A 20466-nucleotide genomic window follows, 5' to 3' on the forward strand; every position below is an offset into this window, starting at 1 on the left:
GTCTCCAACTTCTTCCCTTTGCCGTGGGATGGTGGTTTCTTGGGCTTCTCTTGAATTGCCATGTTGTGGTCATCAAGTTTGACGTTGTCGAACAAGAAGGGATCGAAAGTCGTGGTTTCACTTTCAAGGATGACGACAGCTTCAAGGTCGTCGAGAGGGCAAGCGAGTCCAGCAAAGTCGTCATCGTCAACGTCAACGTCAACGTCAACAGGAGGCTCTCGCTCGCATCGTTGTTCCTTCAAATCCTTCATCTTGTCTGAAAGAAAAAGTAGCTAGTGAAGTGAAGGGTCTCGATCGTTTGAAAGAGAAAAGATTGTAGGGAATTTTGGAAACCCTAAATCACAGTAGCTAGTGTATACAAAAGGCTCAGGCTACATATGTATTTATAGTTTTCTGTTTCCTAATGTCATTGGGAAAACCAATATTTTATTCTGATTAATTATAATGTACTTTCAAATTTTTATTAGACATGATGAATTAAACCAACCGAACAAATCCTTTCAGTTGCGAGGTCGCCACCTTCAAAAATCACCCAAACACAAATGCTGTTTGTGTTGTGTGCTTCAATTTGCTTTATAACTACAATTATTTTTCTTTTTGTTGGAGAAGTCTCTTGTATTACCCCAAACAAAATACAATTATTTTCCTCTTATAAAGTGTTTTTTTTTTTTTGGTGGCAGGTTTCTTTTTTGTCGAGCCAACCCAAATGAAAAATCAATGCTAGTCTATTTCACTTGAGTGTTACTATTAAACCAAGTATTACTATTTCTAATAATTACATGTCCTATGAAAATTCATTTTCATATATACAGGAAAATATTATCTTACTAAAGAGTTCACAATAGAAAAAAAATGTATAAATATATATATGCATTTTATTTTTTGGGCTTTTCACAAATATGCACATTCTAACATGATATCTATCTTATACAAAAACTCTTATAGAGCATATTTGGAGAGCAAAACACAAAATTAGACACTTGTCATTTTCTAATTGTTTCTTAGTGTGTTAAAATGTTATAATAAAAAGTGGCTAATTTTGGAGTTTTCTCCTCAACTAGGCTTTATATGAGTTTTTGTACAATATATCATGTTTTAATGGGTTTATTTGTATTTTTTTTTGTTGGTGAGAACTACTATAATGTTTTAACTTCATTTCTTTTCAAACCAGTTTGCTTATTGTTATGGCACAACCATAGTCGAATAGCTTCAAGCTGAGACTGAACAATTAACTTAAAGTTTGTTTTGTTTTTCTTCTGTTTTGAGAAATTCTTCAATTGCATTCATAATTCAGCTAAAAAAACCATTAGTCACAAATGGTCATTACAATAGTGAAGCGATCTAACATCAAAATTAAGATAATATGGTGCACCTCCACAACGATCACGCAGGATCGAAAAAACTCTAGCATAAGTCTGTTGGGGTCTTTTTCCGTCGGAAGGCTTGTCCAGGCTTATTCATTCTTGGACTGCCATAGAGTGATGAATCAGGCCTTCGTTGCCTCTTTTTATGAGTTAGTGAGAACTAGGCCAAAAGCATCCCGAAGGAGAAGTAAGTCCTAGGGGAGTATTCTGTTGTTCTTCCAATGGTTACGTGTTGTGTGTTGACGTTTCCGGCAGCCCTGAAAATGGGTGAAGATGATTTACTGATGTTGAACTGAGATTATATGAGCTTGGCATGAGAGCTTGGAGTGTGGGACCTAAAGAACCACAAGTTTAGCAAATGAGAATGCTTATGCTTGGCTTGTGTTTGATATACTTGAGTTTTGGTGTTGAGAATTTATTGTTTGAAGCTATAGCTATGGTGGTTTGATTGTTTGGCTGTGATGGTTGTTGGGATGCTTATAACAGTCAAATGAATAGGGTTCAAAGAGCATGGCTGAGGAAAGAAAAGCTTAAGACTTTGAAGGCTATGGTGTTTGTGACTATGATTCTAGAGAGATTTATGAGTTCTAGAGGTGGGAGGATGAAGGAGTAGCTTGGGCTTATGCCTGAGGTGAGGCTTTAAAGAGAAGATTAAGGATTTCAAGGACGAGAAAGTAGGAGACATGGTTGTGATGGCTGCTAAGAGCTTGCAGCAGCCAAGAGAATGGGTTAATGGTCACTTGATGCTTGCAGCAACTAAGAGAAAGGTAAGTTCTCATGCTTGCTGAGAAGCTTGCAACAACCAAGAGAAGTGGTTTTTCTTGGGCAATGCCTCCCAATTTCTAGAAGGAGAAGACTCTTTTTTGTTTCCAATAGATAAAAGGAAGTGTTGAAGCTAGTCTATTTTCAATGGATAAAAGGGAGCATTGAGACATTCTTTGTGGCACCCCAACCTGATTTTAAACATTTATTTAATCTATTTAATTTATTTAAATGTGAAATTACAATTCTGCCCTCGGGGGTACGATCATTTTGGTCACTTTTAATCCGGTAAGATTTTGGAGAAATGAATTGCATCGTTGTGTAGAGCGCGTCGATATGAGTTCATAGACACGTAGTGGCTCAAATCGGAGTTGTAACGAAGAAGTTATGATCGACAGAAGTGCAATGGCACAATTGTAAATATTTCGAAGTTGGATTTTAAAAAAACCACCAAATTCCTCTCTCTCTCTCTCTATCTCTCTATCTCTCTCTCTCTCTCTCTCTCTCTCTCTCTCTCTCTCTCTCTCTCTCTCTCTCTTTCTCTCTCTTTTTCTCTCTCACGACCCTCTCTCTATAACATCCCACATCTACCAACGGAGAGAGGGTGATGTGCCTTATATGTACAAACCCGCCTCCATTTAACAACGAGGCCTTTTGGAAGTTCACTGGCTTCAGAATCATGGGAACTCCTAAGTTAAGTGAGTTAGGGCTAGAACAATCCTAGGATGGGTGACCCATTGGGAAGTTGCTCGTGAGTTCCTAGAAACAAAGCCATGAGGGCAGAGAGGGGGGGCCCAAAGTGGACAATATCGTGCTACGGCAGACCCGAGATGTGACAATTTGGTATCAAAGCCACTCTGCTGTGTGGTGCGAGTGTGTCGATGAGGAGGTCGGGCCCCTAAGGGGATGGATTGTAACATCCCACATCTACCAACGAAGAGGGGGTGATGTGCCTTATATGTACATGCCCGCCTTCATCTAGCAACGAAGCCTTTTGGGAGTTCACTGGCTTCAAAGTCATGAGAACTTCGGAGTTAAGCGAGTTAGGAGTTAAGCGAGTTAGGGCTAAAGCAATCCCAAGATGGGTGACCCACTGGGAAGTTGCTCGTGAGTTTCCAGAAACAAAACCGTGAGGCAAGAGAGAGGGGCCCAAAGCAAACAATATTGTGCTACGACGGAGCCGATCCCTGGATGTGACAATATTCGGCCAGTGGATATTGCCTGTACCCGCTTACACTGGCGGATCTACATAGGCGCAAGGAGGTGCACTTGCACCTCCCTTCGTCGGAAAAACAATTGTAGGTGCTTCAAACTGCCCCTTTGCTCAACTGGTGTATAGATTACCTTATTTCCATTTTCAACATTTAAGTAAATGTCTTTGTCATTTTACTTTAATTTATTTTTATATTACTCCATTTACTTAAGTTTACAATGTAAATAAGGAAGTACCCCCCATTTGGATTCAAATAAAAATACTAGAAAATCAAATTCATATCAAATCAAAATATGAAAAATCGGTTTTAGTGCAAAATACGATTTAGGCTAAAAATGATGGCTCATTAAGTCAATATATACTTCATACTAAAATCCCATAAAATCAAGTTTTCTTATTTAATGTGTAAGGAATAAAAGCCGCCAAAAATTATCTTGAGAAAATGATTATTCCGAAAAACTATTTCTCATACTTAATCAATTTTGCACCTCCGCTAAAAATTTTCTGGGTCCGCCACTGCCCGCTTATGTGGGTGTCCGGCCAGTGTATTGCATGTACTTGCCTATGTGGGTGTCCGACCAGGATTTTCCCCCTCCACCTGCCCAATTGTCTACACAGGTGGTTGATCAATTTTTCACATTCCTCGGTTGCCCTCATTGTATTGCCTGTACCTACATTGAGATTACTTTATAGGTGTCCGGCCAGTGATTTGCCTGTACCTACATTGAGATCACTTTGTAGGTGTCCGGACAGGATTTTCCCAAGCCACCTGCCCGATTTGTCTACACAGGTGGTTGGCTAGTTTCTCCATTCCCCGGTTGCCTTCGGAAAAGATTATATTGTTGTCTTCGAAAAATATACTGGTTGATTTTGGAAAAGATTATGTTGTTGCCTTCGGAAAATATAAAGGTTGCCTTTGGATGAAACTATGTGTTCCATATACCTTTGGTGGGTGATAGCAGGATATGTACTATGCGAGTGGTTACATGTATGGTTTTATGTAGAAGGTTTGATTCGAGAGTTATGAATTTTAGATGTAGCTTGTGCTGTAATATTAAATTAAAGAATTTAAGAGTCGGGTTACAAACGTAAGATTGTTTTAACATTCTATTATATTTAAGGAACTGTGATTTTTGTTGTTGCTAGAACTACGTGTGGCTTGATCCCTTGTTAAGGGTACGTAGGTAGCCTGGGTCCCACCCAGGTGCAACCGCAAACTAAGATATTTCTGGAACTTTAATTTAGTCGGTTGGATCTAGTCTCACTGCTATTGGTTTTTGGTTAAGTTTGGTGCTGACCCTGTCAGTTGTTTTAAAGCTCGATTGTAAACGAGACTTGTTTGAATGAATATTCATTTTCCCTTTGGACTAAGTGAGTGTTGTTAAAATGTGTTTCTGTTTGAAATTATTGACAGCCAGGGGCCTTTAATGTAAACTATTGAATTGTTTTTGAATGCATGCTGCTAGTTGGGATATAAACTGTGATTTTAACATGTTGAAATTTTGGGAAAAGTCAAATTTACAAGGGGGCTTTGTCGAAATTTTGGCAGAAAGTCTCGATTCTTAGTAAGCAGGCCGGCATCTGTAAGATGTCGAAAATTCCACAGGATTCGTTCTGGGTTCCGAGGATTTCGAGGCGGGTCCTGTCACACACTCTCTCTCCAACGTACAACCACATTTTCCGACGCTGATTCCAGCTTCATCCGGCCATCGTTTCCAACGAAACAAGTTGCAAAATCTTCGTCTCTTCCTCCTATACAGGTCCATACCCATTTCCACCTTCGAAACTCCAAGATTGGTCACGATTTGACTGAAACCAAGCCAAAAACCTCGTTCGTCGCTGGAACTGTTCGTGCAATTTTCGGCATTCCGGTGGCTGAAATTGTTGAACCAATGAAACTTCATCTACTCTTCGTGCTCTACCTGTTTATGTGATTGGTTTGGGTTAATTTTGAGGTTTTACAAATCAATTCTTAAACCCATTTTTGGCCGTGATCCAAGAACAAAAGTTGCTTCCCTAGTTGTCTCGATCACGTAGGTATAGGTATTGTCAGGTGTTTCGAGAATGTTTCGGTCGCTGGAATTTTTTCAAGACACTCACGCACTGCTAGCGCATGTGGCGGCGCGTGGGCCATGGTTGGGTGCCCCATTTGATCCGAAAATGTTTCCTATGTTGTCCCGAGCACCACGGTATGCTCGGATTTGAATTTGGTTATCGTTTGATGGTTGATCAGATTTAGGCATATATATTAGGCGTTATCCAGTTCGATATTTTCGGACTATTGGATCAACTCCATTTCTAAATATGTGGATCTAAGTACCACTAGTACCATGCAGGAATTCGCGAATCAAGAATTGGAGTCTCGGATACTTCGATTCAGGGACTCAAAATTTATGTAAAACGGTGATTGTCCGATCGTGCGATTGTGAGCGATCCGACCGCTCGATCTGGACCAAACTTATAGAATATGTTTAGTAAAGTTTGTTGAACCCATAGTAACTTTCGAATCGGAAATCGGATGTCGTGGGCCCATGGGACCGGTGGACCAAGTTTGGGCTGTTTGATCGTTGGGTTGACCGTGAGTCTTCCGAGGTAGTTTCACCCTTCGAGAAGTACTAGAACGACCGAGTCTTGATTGTTATATGAGTTATGTTGATTATGTTGGGATTATGAAATTGTTTTATAGTATCTTATGGAATTATTGGATATTATTTTGATAATTGAAGTTATGGAATGGATGAGCATGGGATACTTGATTGATGGGTTGTGAAAGTGAGTCTTGGGTCTTGGCTATGATTATTAGAAAATGAGTTGACGTTTTTTTTTTGAAGTGTACTTTGTTCTTCTAATATGGAATTTCTTGCATAATGAGTTTTGATTGAAAATTGATTTAACTTGGGTTAGTGAGGATATGGGATCTCTAAGGGTTAATATTTATCATTATTTAATATTATTATGATTATTATTAAAGTATATGGATTGGGTGATATCGGGTTATTTACGAAAGTCTATTATTATAATTGTGCAATATAGTATTTTATGGAAATTATTTGTAAACAAGTTTTGATTATTATTTGAATTATTTTTAGGTCTTTATGGAATATATGCTTGAGAGTTTATTTTCTATATTATGAATAAATGTTTGGGAAAATTGAATTAAGGAAGGGAATATTATTTTTATAATATTTATATAAGGGTTATAAACCTCACCCTCGTATGTACTTGCCCTAGCCACTATACCCACACATGGCGTTGAATTATTCTGGCGTGTGGTAAAGGATTCAGATATATTGATTAGTGTTACTTTACAATACGTGGCATTGGACTCTCCGACGTGTAGTAAAGTAACGGGGAGAGGAAAAGGGATTATTATATTATATCAGGAAAAAAGAGTAATGTTTAAAGAGTTAGGCTTGTCATATTGTGATTTTATTAAGAAGGAAAAGTTGATCCTAAAATTAACTTGTTGATATTACTGAAAATAATTGTATGTTATCTTTATTCGTGACTATTGATCAAAGAACTACGTGTGGCTTGATCCCTCAGTAAAGGTGCGTTGGTAGCTTGGGGTCTCACCTAGGTGCAGTCGCAAGATAAACCATATTTTTGGACTTTAATTTGGTTTGTGGTTGTGACGGAGCGGAAACCAGTTTTAGATTGATGAATGATTGTGGGTTGAGTCTTTACAACTACTTATGACTATGCATGCTGAGGTTTGAGAATTTTAAACTGCGTTTTAACAGGTTGAAAATTTTGGTTAAGTTTGTCTTTTAGGGGAGACTCTGCCGAAATTTCGGCAGTAAGTCTCGACCCTCTCCTCCTTTGATTTAGAAGAGAGGCTAGGATGTTAGCAAGTGGGCCGACATCCAAAACCACAAGATCCGTCACGGATTTCGAGGAATTTGAGGCGGGTCATGTCATTCTTATTTCCAGCACGTAAAGTTAGGCATTAGAAAATGACTTTCCTATGGGTAAAAGTAAGTGTCGGAATTGGCTTGTTTCCAGCGGGTAATAGGGAGTGCTTGAAGAATATCTCATTTGCTCACCCACATTGGAGAACTCCAAGTAATGAGCTTGTACTTTGGTGCTCCCAAGTAGCTAGCCCAAAGTCTCCATTATCCAAGAACGGGCCTTGTGGACCTCTATAACCTTCCACACCACAATCCCTCGTGCAAGTCTCGTAAGCCACATGACTTGGGTTCATGTGAGTTTGGTAGGTGATTTTCATAGAAAAAATGTATTAGCGTGGCATGAAGTTATTTGGCATGTGCTTGAAATGCTTGGGCATGTGTTACAATGACTTGGGCTTTTGTGATCGAGCTTAGTGACATATTAGAATTAAAGGAATAGATTTTTGGCATGGTATGGATGCTACTGGAATTTGTATAAAAGCTTGCGTACAAATTTATTTTGTCGAAGATTCCCAAAAATATAATTGGAATTAATACGTTACCAATTTATCCCCTATTTTGTACATCATATTAAACTTTAAATGTTTTTGGGCTTGTCGTGACTTTTTAGACCTCAACAAAATCAATAATGTAAATTTTGAGAAAAAACAAAAACTTCCAAGTCATTTTAATTTGACATGGTATTTGTAACTACCACAGCCCCAGAGGCATGCATTTTAGGATCACATAACTTGTGCAAATCCTAAGCGGGTTAATTGGTGGCCTAACTAAAGCATGATTTTCCTAATTTTGTCTCATCCATCTCGAATGCTACAAAGTCTGTCACTCAGTTTGTCCCAATTTAAAATTTGCGATGAGTAGAACTTCATTGAACCATATCCATGTTTATCTACCTTTCAACATCTAATCAAGATTTTGTTATTCATTTGATATTTTCTCTTATAATGCTTTTAAGATGTTGGAGTAAACTCAAAAAAAATTATTTTTAATCTTAATTCTCATTCTAGATGACATCCTAAAGCTTGCAACCCAGTAAATAGTTGCAATGGCTACCTCAAGCTGGATGGAGCTAAAATTCGACCTGTTGGGATTTGCGTATGAGTGTTCATTCAAGCGAAAAAAAGAATTGTCTAGTGGGAGATTTTATCTATTGAGATTAGTGTCTTATCAGTCATCCTCACTGGCTAATCATCCATCTGTCATTCCCCTTTGAAATTCTGTCAAGTGAGTTGTTTTGAAATTCTATCGAGTCGTTTAAAAGTGACGGGAAGGAAAACTGTGGCTTATCATGGTGTTATTAAATGTTAGCGTTTTCGATTTAATTGGAAATCAATGATTGTAATGTGTTGATTCTTGAGAATTAGACAATTTGCAATGTGTTGATAAAGCTGATTTTCGATAAATCTCTTCCCCGAGCACAGTTCAATTGGTACTTGTTTGTTAGTGTATCTACATATGTGTCAATTTGGTGAGTGATGCATGGAGTATCCACACAATGGGTTCGGATTAGCATGATTCAATGGAGGTTGAAAGGCTTAACAAAACATAACGAACAAAAATGACCATTTAAGTAAAGATGTTCAAATTAATTATTATTGGACAGCAATAAGCCACTCAAACAACCAAAACCAACCTACATCCCCTAATTTTCTTGTTACATATCGACTTGCAAACACTATTGGCTCCCCGATGAAGAATGAACAGCCCAAAAATTACTCGAAACGGCTCGAATTCCAGACGAAACACATGGGCAGAGCATGTTAATTACTGTTTTCCATCTTTTTGTCTCCAATTTATGTATGGACAAGTATCCGGCCTTAGTCTATGTTGATTCTAACCACCCTTTTGGTTCTCCCATCAGAGGTAGCTCTGGTTGCATTGTCTGATCCATTTCCTCTTACGCTTTGCGCTTGCTCGGCAGATGGAAGCAGCCCAGCTCCCCAAATTGCATTTCCCTTCTGTTGTCTGCTACCTGAACCTACATTGTCATGCCATTCATAACTAAGTTATGACACGAAGTGTGAATCAAAAGGGAGTGACTGGATTCTGAACCATGACATTGCCTACTATATCTCATATACAAACTAACAGGTGACATAAAAGAAGTTTCGTCCAGTGCCTGCAAAGAGAGAGGAGGCAAGGGGAAAGGAACCGAAGAACAAACACACTTACATTACTAGTACAGACTCACAGGTTTGATGGATATTTGTCTTTCCTAAGTCATACATCTGGCAATGTGCAACATTCCACATTTGTCACAAAGAACAACATAAGCATTACCACTGTTCTATCAAACATAACCATTTAAATGGCAAGCCATAGGAACTCCTTATCCCAGTCCACTAAAGATCGAATCCCCAACTTTCACTAGTTATTGCAACACACATAATTTTATTTTCCTGTTTTACACTCTGTAATATTTTTGGCCATTAGGGAACTCACTTAATATCAAGGTGTGTCAAGATATTAAAGATCAGGATACAGAGACACATTTACTCAAGATTTCGCTCTGAAAAGCTAACTAGGACCCTAAGGAAGGCTTGGTGAATGCATACGACCTTCAATGTTGTGAAACCATCTAATCGTAAAATAAATAAAATAAAATGAAGAAACAAACATAAAGGAAAATGAAAAGAAAGTCCAACAGGAAAGAACCAAGTAGTGCTTACCAGCATTACCATGCATATTAAAATCACCTCTCCAACCAGGTAAGCGTCCTTTAACATTACCAGTCCATGCTTCTTCAAAGCCAGGAAGCTCATCTGCAAAAAGACTAGCAGTATCAGTTTTGATGTTCACAAATGTGAAAAATAATACGTATTAACGAACCACGTACGGCTGCAGGAACCAACCTTCATTCAAATTGTGTAAAGTTTGCAACATATCCACCTTTCCATCTGACTTAAGCTTCCTTGTAACAGAATGACCCTACATAAGCAATACATATATCAATTCCAATAAAAGGTAGCATATACATAATTAGATTTTCTTTCTGCCATCCTTCCCTATGCTTACTCAGAAAAGGGATTGAATTAAAAAAAGCCACAAACTGATCTATTCAATACTGTAATGGTAACAAAACAACATGGGCTCTCAACTGAATGACTATATAAGGAAACAATAACTTACAATCCAGTCCCATAAAACTTGAACAAGGATAGTAGAACGGTTAACAAATATTTAAGATGAAAATCTACATGGATTTAATCTCTCAAGAAATATATTGAGCACACCCATGAAATGGAAGGGAGACTAAAGGGCAACGCACTGCATACACTCACTGCAGACTTGACCGTAAGAATACAACAAAGAGTGACTCTGAGTTTTTGCCACAGATGGTCACCCCGTGCATCAATATTTAATCTCTTTTCCAAAACATGACTAATGCCTAAAACTACAATTCATTGTTGCAGGTGTTACAGCCATTGTTTTTTATACAACAACAAGAAAATACTATACCTTATCATGAAGTCCTCTCGAGATTCTGTGTGTTGCTTGACCAGTTGTTCTATCTGCTTCTTTGCTCTCCTCAAGCACCACCTGTTGTTCAATCACAATCAAAGCTAAACAAAGAAGAATGCAAATGACATATCAAATCCAAGAAACACATTACTTACACCATCACCGCCTGCCCTTCTGGTTCTTGTAGAAGTGTAATATGCTCCATCTACACCACCATATGTGACTCTGCAAGTCTGGGCAGAGAAACTACGACCCTGGGACCGTTCACCTTCCACCTTGTTGCGGTCATTTCTACAAGTCACATCATTGCTTTTCCTATCTGCTAGATTCAACATGGCAACCATTATTTTCATTTCGGAAACTTCAATTATATTAACCTTCAACTTTCTAATTAAGGCGGACATAGAAGATTAATTACCATCCACAACATCATCCGGATGCTCAATAGTTGGTTCTTTGCTTGAAACATATTGCTTTCCACAGTTATCTCTCCCATCCTCAGTAACTTTATGTTCCCCTCCCTCATCATCAGAATTCAGTTCTTCTACTAATAATTCATTGGCTCTACCATTCTCTGGTGTACCACTAGAAGCGGCACTTGGACCGAAAATGCTAGATTCGAACATGCTACCAGGCGGGCGACTGAAGAAGGGATCGTCAAATGGATCCCTTCCACCAAAGAGGCTAGGAAACATACTTCTACGGGACCCAAAGCCCTGAAAACTATCTAACAAGTCACGTGACCGAGAAACCCCATCTCTAATGTCTCTTTCACTCTGCATATTGGTTGTGTTTATCCTTCTGGAAACAGAAAATCCCAGCATAATTTATTCTCTATATCTATTATCAACCAAATTAAAAATTAAAAAAAAATTAAAAACGAATGAATTAAGAAAATATGTTCCACTAAAAGATAAATTCTTTAGAATGAAGAAAATAAAATTCATAAAATTCATAAAAGATGAATTGTCCAATCCTAGAAAACAAGAGCTCTTCAAAAAATCTCCTCAAGTGTTTCAGATAATTCAAAAAAATACACTTCAATCTGACAGATACAGTATCTCACTTGATCACATAAATACTAATTAATTATTATCAAACTCTGCATTTACTATGATATATTAACATCTAATGAACAATCATCTAAGTCATTAATGAAAATTGAATGTAGCAAATTATTTCCGAGGACTATTGCTTAATAATTTATTGCAATTTAAGTTGAATGATCGTGAAATTCAAATAGAAATTAATAAATTTCGCAGCAAACGAGCTCAACAGGTTATGGATAGCAGATTCTACAGAGAGAATTAATCAAACAGAGGAATTAGAAATTCGTTAAGGCCTGTTTGGAAGCCAAGAAAATGCGAGAAAAACAAAAGATCAAATCCAGGTGATTTTAGTTCGTCGCACCTGATAGAAGGAAATGAGACGAACGTTTGAGAGAGAGAGTGAAAGAGAAAAATCCGGAATGTCCCAAGTGCTTCTTTTGGTTTGGTTGGCTGGCTTTATATACTTGTACGTTTCAGAAAGAGCGCGCGCCACGGCGTGACACGTGTCCACCTCCATTGGTCTACGACATTCTGGATGCAACCACGAGTCCATGACTACATGGCTTGGACAGGTATCACATTCTAGCAAAGAAAAGGTTTGAAAATTCAAATGTCTAGAATTACCAAATTACCCTCATCCTCCACAATGCTTTGTTTTGTAAGGAGGAGAAAAGTGTCCGCCAAAAGGATAAAAAGAAAACTCTTGGGTCCCATTTTTCCTTTCCGACGGAAAAAAAGAACCCAAAGTTTACGTTTTTTCTTTTTTAAGTTTTTAAGTCTTGTTATACTGTCACAAGATCAAAATAAACAAAACTAGGAAGGAAGAAAAAAACCTCCATACTTCTCTTCCCCTCTTTTGCTGATTTTTTTTTTTTTTTTGGGTGCTGAAGTGGCAAATTTTTCATTAGAATCAACTGGAAGGTGAAAGTAGAACTTGAGACATCTTGTAACATAGAAAAGATAAAAATCATTCGACTAAACGTTAGTTGGCAAAGTGATCGACACCTTGAGTTCGCCGATCGCGCTTAATTTAGAGTGTACAACAATTCATGTAGGATAGACCAGAAAATTAGCAAGGGATCAAAGTCATTCCAGTAGAGAAATAAAGAAAATTAGCTGACCATTTTTTTCAGTTGAAATGAAATGTTAAAACAAATAGCGTAGTTGTCAATTTGAAGGCCTTACCCTATTAAAAAAATGTATTGGTGAAGTAGAATGACAATAACAAAACAGTTCCACATGACAGAACAAGCATAAAATTCAGTGTGAAATTAGATTATTTCTTGGATACATAGCATACATTACACTTGATTGGCAAGGCCATGAGATTGATCCGGTAATTTCAGTGAATGGTACAACAAACCTAAAGGAACAACATCATCATTTCATGCCACCACATGAAAGTTTCATTTTCCATATGTTACAGTTCCCAAATTTCCCAACACATATTTAACAAAAATAAACACCAATCAGTCATGCCAGTCCCACTACCGTAAAACACTGCGACCCATAAATCGCTCTTCTTCATCTGCATCTCAATCATCGTGTTTACAAGAAGATGCCCATAGGAATGAAAAATTGTGAGCCTGAATTAGTCGCTTGTGATTTGATGAGAGTTACGACTGCAAAGGGAACTTTTTGTGGATGTTCCACATCTATTGTTACAAGGAAAATTTCTGTATCACTGACATGTCAAAACAAATGGTATCAGAACTCTTGGGAGTTAAACTCAGGCCTCGACGGATACTCAAGACCCTGCAGCGCTGGTATGCGTCGCAAATCTTCTTCGGAATAAGCAGGGATGAACCAGTATCGTTTGTCCATACCAAAAACCTGATGTGCAAATAGCAGAATTCCAGCTGTAAGAGTAATGGTAAAAGATCTAACACCTTAAACACAGGTGAACATACGCACATCCAGGCCCATCATAAGTATACTAAACGCATCATTTTAAGATTAAAAGACAAGGCATCCAATAAAATTATGAAAAACAAGGTAATGTATATTCAAAGCTTAAACACTTTTAAATTTAACTTGTTCCAGGGTACAGTGTCAAACACACTGCATTACAGATTCTAGATCCATGCTTCCAGAAACCTAAGAAACTGATCACTTACAGTTATGCATTGTTCATGGTATACAAGGTCTGGTATTGAACAAGTGTAGAGTATTGAATAAACTTAATACCAGATTCTGATGATCATGCGCATTTTGTTTCAAATATTGTATAGACAAGGTCCTTGTCTGAACATCAAGATCAGGTCAAGCCTCTGAATCAGAAATATCAATGCAAGGGGTCCAATTTCTATACACCACATACGAAGGTTACTACTATTACAACTATCATTACACAGATTAACAAGAATTTCAGGTCAAACAGTATTGTCTAGGAAAAATGTTCCTGCAGGCATTCAAATCTAGGAAAATAGAAATTAGTCTTGCTTGCCCATTATTGGACCTCAACCTACCATAATGTACTACATAACAATTGTTTGCAAAAGACCTTGATGACCTTTGTTTTAATTGGAAGAAAGAGAGTAATTTAATCAAAGAACAATTTAACTTTGTAGTGCGTATGCCATGTGACTATCACATACCAAGAAAACCATCATTATAATGTTCTTCTAAGAGTATAGATAATCTGAAAACTAAGGGCAACCTAATGAATTTATGCATTTAGCTGTCTGCTGCACAAAAGATCCTTGTGCTTCAAGGCTTCTAGCAAATGCCACATTACATTCAGGACTTACTGATCCCTATATTATTATCAAACATCAAAACTTTTATTCCTCGTGATGTTGACACTAATTTTGGAATTGTGAAACCCAATTAGAACTTACTCTTGAAATGCAGAATTTTGAATAAAATTAAAAGATGCACTGAATAAAGTAAATGAAATACATTGATACATTGGAAATTGAACCAACCTGTTCAAAATTCTTCTTTCGACCAAGGTCATAGCGCCATTTAGGAGAGGTTTTCTTCTCATATGCCTGATCACAAAGAATAACCCCATCAGCATCTAATTCCACACTGAGACTCCTTTGCCCATAGGGAAGGGCAAGATACTGCAAAACTATTGGAATTACTTATATGTTGGTATGACAAACCCTAATCCGTGATTACTAATATAGTGCAACTAAGATTTTCCACATCGCTAGTTGCCCAAACATTGAAAACCAAAGTTAAATATTTATAAGTCGATGCATGTCAATCTAGGGACCTCCAGTAAAATGTGATATTGCAATCCAAGGAAAGCCATATAACAGAGGCCTCCCAAGGAGACTGAACCACCATACCAAATATCTAATCTTTGCTATATGAGCCTTGCCCTTTTGACACCTTTAAGATGTAAGCATAAGGCAATGCCCAGTTAAAAGGAAGAATGCAAAAACCGGAGAAATTGTTAATGGATTGAAGCAAAAGACTTTACCTCAATGGTTGTGGTATTTGCAGCCACTAACGATATATGCATGATCAGAAACCCCAAAACGCTTAATGCAAATGCAAGATTTAACACTGTAAATAAAGCAGCAATGTTAATTAGTTAGACAGATATCCAACCACCTCAGTAAGTGGGAATATAGGTAAAATTAGATAATACCAAAAGCAAGAAAGGTAGTTGCAAGGGTGCTAGGTGTTCCAGGTATTTCTCCTTCACTAAAGAATGAAATAAAATGTGGCAGCAAGGATAAAGTTACAACACTTGTCTCCAGAAATGTGTAAAACTGCATTGAGATTTAACAAAAGAATGAAATCAGTATAAATATATAAAGTTCATTTGATATGTATTCATGACTTCATCCAAGAATAGAAACTTTTACAAGATAATACAAATCAAGTAGAGCATACACAAGAACTTCTCCATCATAGTCTGACAGGACAGTACAATACAATTCATCTCCAATTGATTAACTATGCAGCCACAAACACTATTAAAAGCAGATTTTCGAAATTATACATGGAACTCCACTTTAGTATCAGTATATAACAAGCAACCACTGCCAGTACAAACCAGACTGAGGAAAAATAACTCATTGAAACAAAGAGTGACTGCATTCTTTAACAGCACCATAAGAGTCCCTTGAATTACCTTAAAACTCATGATTTCTACCAACCTAAAGCTTTCAAACAAGTGTACTGCACCTAACTTACAGATATTTAACAGCAATCAACTCCCCTGAATATCCAGCACTAAGCATACTATAATGCTCGACACATACTGCAATGTTCCTGCTTTACTAAATTACATATTTACAGTATATTGAGTATTTATCATTGCCATGCATCAAATCGTAAGCTGATATTTTGAGATTTTTAAATAATATAATTGCCATACTGACATAGCATAAGATAGTAAAGTAGAAGAATTATAGTGTTTGTGTGAGAGGTAACCAAGTTCATAATGAAATGTGAATTGAGTTGCAAGTCCCAGCCAATACAACAAAAAATTATGTTCTCCACCTCTTCAAATTTGCAACTATCCAGCTTAGAACATGCAGTCCAGGACCATTTTACTAATGCTAGGAAAAACTCATTACAAAAGCTTGGTTTTTGCTTTATATATAATCCACTAATCACATTATATACCGTCCATGAGCCTAATTGATGAAACAATCTCTGCAAGGTTATACTCCTTGAAACCCAGCAATTATTCCAAAGTTAAATTATGGAGTTCCGTTTGAAGAATATGATCTAGAAGGTGAGATGACCTATTGTTCAGTTATCTACCAGAAGGAAAAACATCAATTTACCCTACGAGAACTATGGAACAATTCTGTTAAAGTGATACTACCACCATGGAAAAATAAGCTGAGTGGTACATTCAGGAGACCCTAAGTGGTCACACTATGTGACAAAGATATAAAGGCGAAGTCAATCTAGATCATTGTCTGTGGCCTGTGTCTGCGGCCTATTGGCATTCCAGGGAATGTACACCAGCGTTGAGCTTAAAAATTGTTAAAAAAGGATGGAAATGTAACATATTTAAGCTTTTTCTTTAGGAACAATGAAAACTTGCCCCAATACCTAACTTCTAATTAAGATACCTTTCTTTCAAATGCTCATGACCTATATGCAGGTATCTTTACAGTACCTGCATGATTATCACTACTCGTAATCATGTCATAAAATCTGAGAAACTAAAGTTAAAATCAACTGAAACAGTCCTTGGAAGAATGTCTTCAAATCATCAGATCAGTATTCACAGGCCAGGTATGGAGAAAACAAGTTAACCATAGTAGAAGAAAATGAAAATGGAATCCTCAGTAGATAGAACCGTGTCAACTCATTCATACATAATCTCCTGTGAAAAGTATTTCACCTTACACAGTGAAACAAACTTACCAAGAAAAGTAGAAAATACTTGTAATTTAAGGCCCCAACACAATTTACAACCCATACACAATGGTGATCCATTTTCAGTACACACCGCCCACCTGAACGTTGAAACAAAGAATCATCCAACATCAAGCTCTGATTTAAAGACATAAGAACATAACAAAGCAAAACAAAACAAAATATTGCTAAAAGAGATTATGAAAAAACTCCACATATTGTGACTCACAAACTGAGCAATGATGGCAACGAGGTGGTTTCAGCTGGTTGCACTTCCGGCAATACCGGATTCTTTGATTAGATGGGTCAGTCTGCAAACCACTAAAATCCGACCCAGTCAAGGGGTCAGCCTCCCCTCTCTCTTCATCAACAGCAGGCCTCCAGTTAGGTGGCACGCAACCGGGATCCGTCAAAACAACAGAAAAGTAGCTCCATAAGAGCATCACCAACTGCACAATTATAACAAGTCTTCCACTTTTAGCTTTATTTTCTCTAATACCCTTAATCAGACACCAAATTTTGATTCCTTTAAGCTAACAATAAACTAACAAATTATCCTATTTACCACACCAAACGCTATTTCTGTCTGAACTAACAGGATCAAAAGGGGGGTAGAAACAAGCAGTTAGCTTTAAGAAAATGATCAAAAACAACAAAAATAAAATTCTAATAATTATATTTCTAGAAACCACTGCCAAAGAGACTCCAAGTAATTTCAAACTTCATTGAATAAGTTCAACCTCCACCAACATAAAAAGAAGGACCTGACTGAAGAAATTATTGAAAAAGCAAAGTTGGCAGATTTTTGTAATATACTTCAAGAGGAAAAATGCCAATTTATACAACCGAAAGACACAGATTCTAAAACCCAAAAACTCTAAACAGAAAACCCATCAACACCCCAAGAAAAATGTTAAGAAAAAACTGAAAATTTAATAGTTTTCGATGGTTTACCAAGCAATGGAACAAGATCAATACAACAAGAGCAATGAGAGAGTCAAGGCCACCGTTGTACAAAGCCGGGCCATAATTAGTCAAAACGACAGTGTAATAGGTGACACCTACGACCCCAAGCACCAGGAGGATCATGACTGACCCCAAACCTCGCAAAGCTGTGCAGAACTTGAACACGTTCCAAGCCATGGTCACACCAGATCTATGCATAATATTTCTCAAATACACAAAAAAACCATAAAGAAAATTCTTTCTTTTTCTCTGTTTGATTTCTCAGAGCTGAGTGTGATCTAGGGTTTATGATTCAGCTGGGTAGTTTGGAGGTTCAAGCCCACAGATAATGTAAAGCAGAGTGGGAAACAGTAATTTGAAAAACAGAGAAAATATTTTCTCTATTTTTGTTTGCGCTGTTTGCAGCTGTTTTATATTTTTGGAAGCGAAATTTATGGAAAGGAAGGGATTAAAAGGGATTCCAGGTGAGGTGTGAAATTGGAATCCATGTTGTTAGAGAGAAGATGAATTTTTTTTTTCCTATCTTTTGTTTGTTTTATTTTTTATTTTCATTGGGGTGAGACGATATGAGTTTTGACGAAACCAACAAGAAAATAAGACCTTTTGTCATAATTTTCTCTTATTCTTTAATTATGGGATTGGTTTGATTTTTATTTTATTTTTTTGGCATAGTTTTACTTATTATTTAAAAAATTCGGCTAAGTTTGCTAACAAGTCTAACTTAGTGAAAAAAGCACTTAACTTGCAGACCAAAAATTTAAAGTTCAAATCTCATAGCATGATAGTTGTATGTGTGTGAGAAATTCTTATTCTTTATAATTTAGACGGTCACTTATATTTTTAAAAAAAAATAGTTTAAACTAAGTTGCAAGTTATTCTAGCAACAACTTTGTAGTTATTAAAGAAAAAAAAAACTAGTTCCGCATAAAAATAAAAATAAAAAACTAGTTTTGTATTTTGAGCAAGGTTCATTTGGTCCTAGTCCATAACCATAAATCTAGAAGGTGGTGGTCATCATTCTAGAGTAAGAGGATTTACTTTGGGAGTTGACCAGGATTTATTTCCAACAACTTTTGTAGTAGCAGTAGCATACATGATTTTCTTGGATATTTCGTAACGATATTGCTTTCTAATTTCTACTATTATATCTAAGAAACATAGAATATGTTTGCCCAAGTAATCACGAAAAAACCAGTTTAGAAGAAATGGAAGTAGTTCCTACAGTGGAGACTCAACAAAGCATCTCATGCCTATGACGGGTCTGAAAGCATGGCCGCACCCGCAGTACAATTCATAAGCCAATCAAATCTCACACGAAAAAGAAGCACAAAATGTATTGAACAAGCAAATGAGTCACTTGATTGCACTCACGGGTCTGAAAGTCACTTCATGAATATTTGCAAAGCTCAACACGCTCTTTGATACCTTCTACAATAATATCAAATCTTGCCCACCATATTTCTTTGGAATTTAGCAGCTTTGAAAGCCTGACTGTATCTGTCCATAACCAGCCTACACTACACATTGATTTGCTTCCCTCTTTTTTTCTTTTTTTTTAAAGTCGAAAGAAGAACTTCGTTCCAAAACCTTGCCCTAACCGGAAAGGGTGCATAAACTACAAATGAAGTGATTTGCTTCTCATTCCATAACTTTTTAGCTAATTTTCTTTTATGGTCATAGCATATGAGGAATTAAGTTATTTCAAGTACTATCCCTTACTACCAAGAAGAAGAAGAAAAAGTACTATCCCTTTGAGATCAATGAGGTATTTCAGTTGTCCATGCCCATGTAGATATCTTGAGTTTTGTTTCCTGAAAAAATTGATACAAGAAAGTTCTTGATTTTCCGGAGGGAAAATATATGTATGTTGTATTAAGATAATGGAGACTCAACATACGATCTTATATATATATATATATATATATATATATATATATATATAGTCCTTGCAGGCCGGCAGGAGCGTTATATCTATTTTTAATATCATATTGGGATGTAATTGTCATTCTTTTATGTTAGTGTTTTTATAGGTTGTCTTCAAATAAAGATGAACCAGTAGAGTTCAGTTGAGAAGGTCAGATCAATACATGTATGACCCAATCAATCAATCAATCCAATCAATCAAGCTGGGATGATCTGATTCAGCATTCGGCTCTCTTACAAGGAAAGACTAGATCAGATCAGCTTCTCTGTAGCTTGGAGACTTGGTTGGACCAAGTTGAACCTTAGGGGGTAAGAATGTTATGCATCTCTCATATTAATATTATACATTTTCACTTTTTAAATCCAATAGAAACAAACAACTTGCTTGAACTCCTCTAATGATAAAATATTTTATCCCCACACCGACGGCAAGGATTTAGTCTTGACTTATCCTTCTCTTCAATTTTTATTTTTATTTA

The 20466-nt window shown here is 36.9% G+C and overlaps 2 protein-coding genes across 3 annotated transcripts; both read right to left on the reverse strand.

The window, feature by feature from the left end:
* Positions 8791-12187, reverse strand: LOC18785178 (myeloid leukemia factor 1). 2 transcript variants are annotated; one of them, XM_020558608.1, is made up of 7 exons: positions 12123-12187; positions 11131-11513; positions 10868-11031; positions 10710-10790; positions 10103-10178; positions 9929-10012; positions 8791-9228 (listed from the first exon to the last, which is right to left on the reverse strand). In XM_020558608.1, the coding sequence occupies exons 2-7, from the start codon at positions 11492-11494 to the stop codon at positions 9068-9070; spliced, it is 930 nt and encodes a 309-aa protein (XP_020414197.1). In that variant the 5' UTR covers positions 11495-11513; positions 12123-12187; the 3' UTR covers positions 8791-9067. The 2 variants fall into 2 exon arrangements, with proteins under 2 accessions (XP_020414197.1, XP_020414196.1); XM_020558607.1 differs by having other exon boundaries at positions 9920-10012.
* Positions 13002-18844, reverse strand: LOC18785012 (probable protein S-acyltransferase 14). Its single transcript, XM_007218668.2, has 7 exons — positions 18053-18844; positions 17328-17547; positions 17108-17199; positions 15366-15489; positions 15195-15280; positions 14689-14754; positions 13002-13594 (listed from the first exon to the last, which is right to left on the reverse strand). The coding sequence occupies exons 1-7, from the start codon at positions 18260-18262 to the stop codon at positions 13469-13471; spliced, it is 924 nt and encodes a 307-aa protein (XP_007218730.1). The 5' UTR covers positions 18263-18844; the 3' UTR covers positions 13002-13468.

Source organism: Prunus persica, chromosome G2, assembly GCF_000346465.2.
Source record: "Prunus persica cultivar Lovell chromosome G2, Prunus_persica_NCBIv2, whole genome shotgun sequence".
Lineage (NCBI taxonomy): Eukaryota > Viridiplantae > Streptophyta > Magnoliopsida > Rosales > Rosaceae > Prunus > Prunus persica.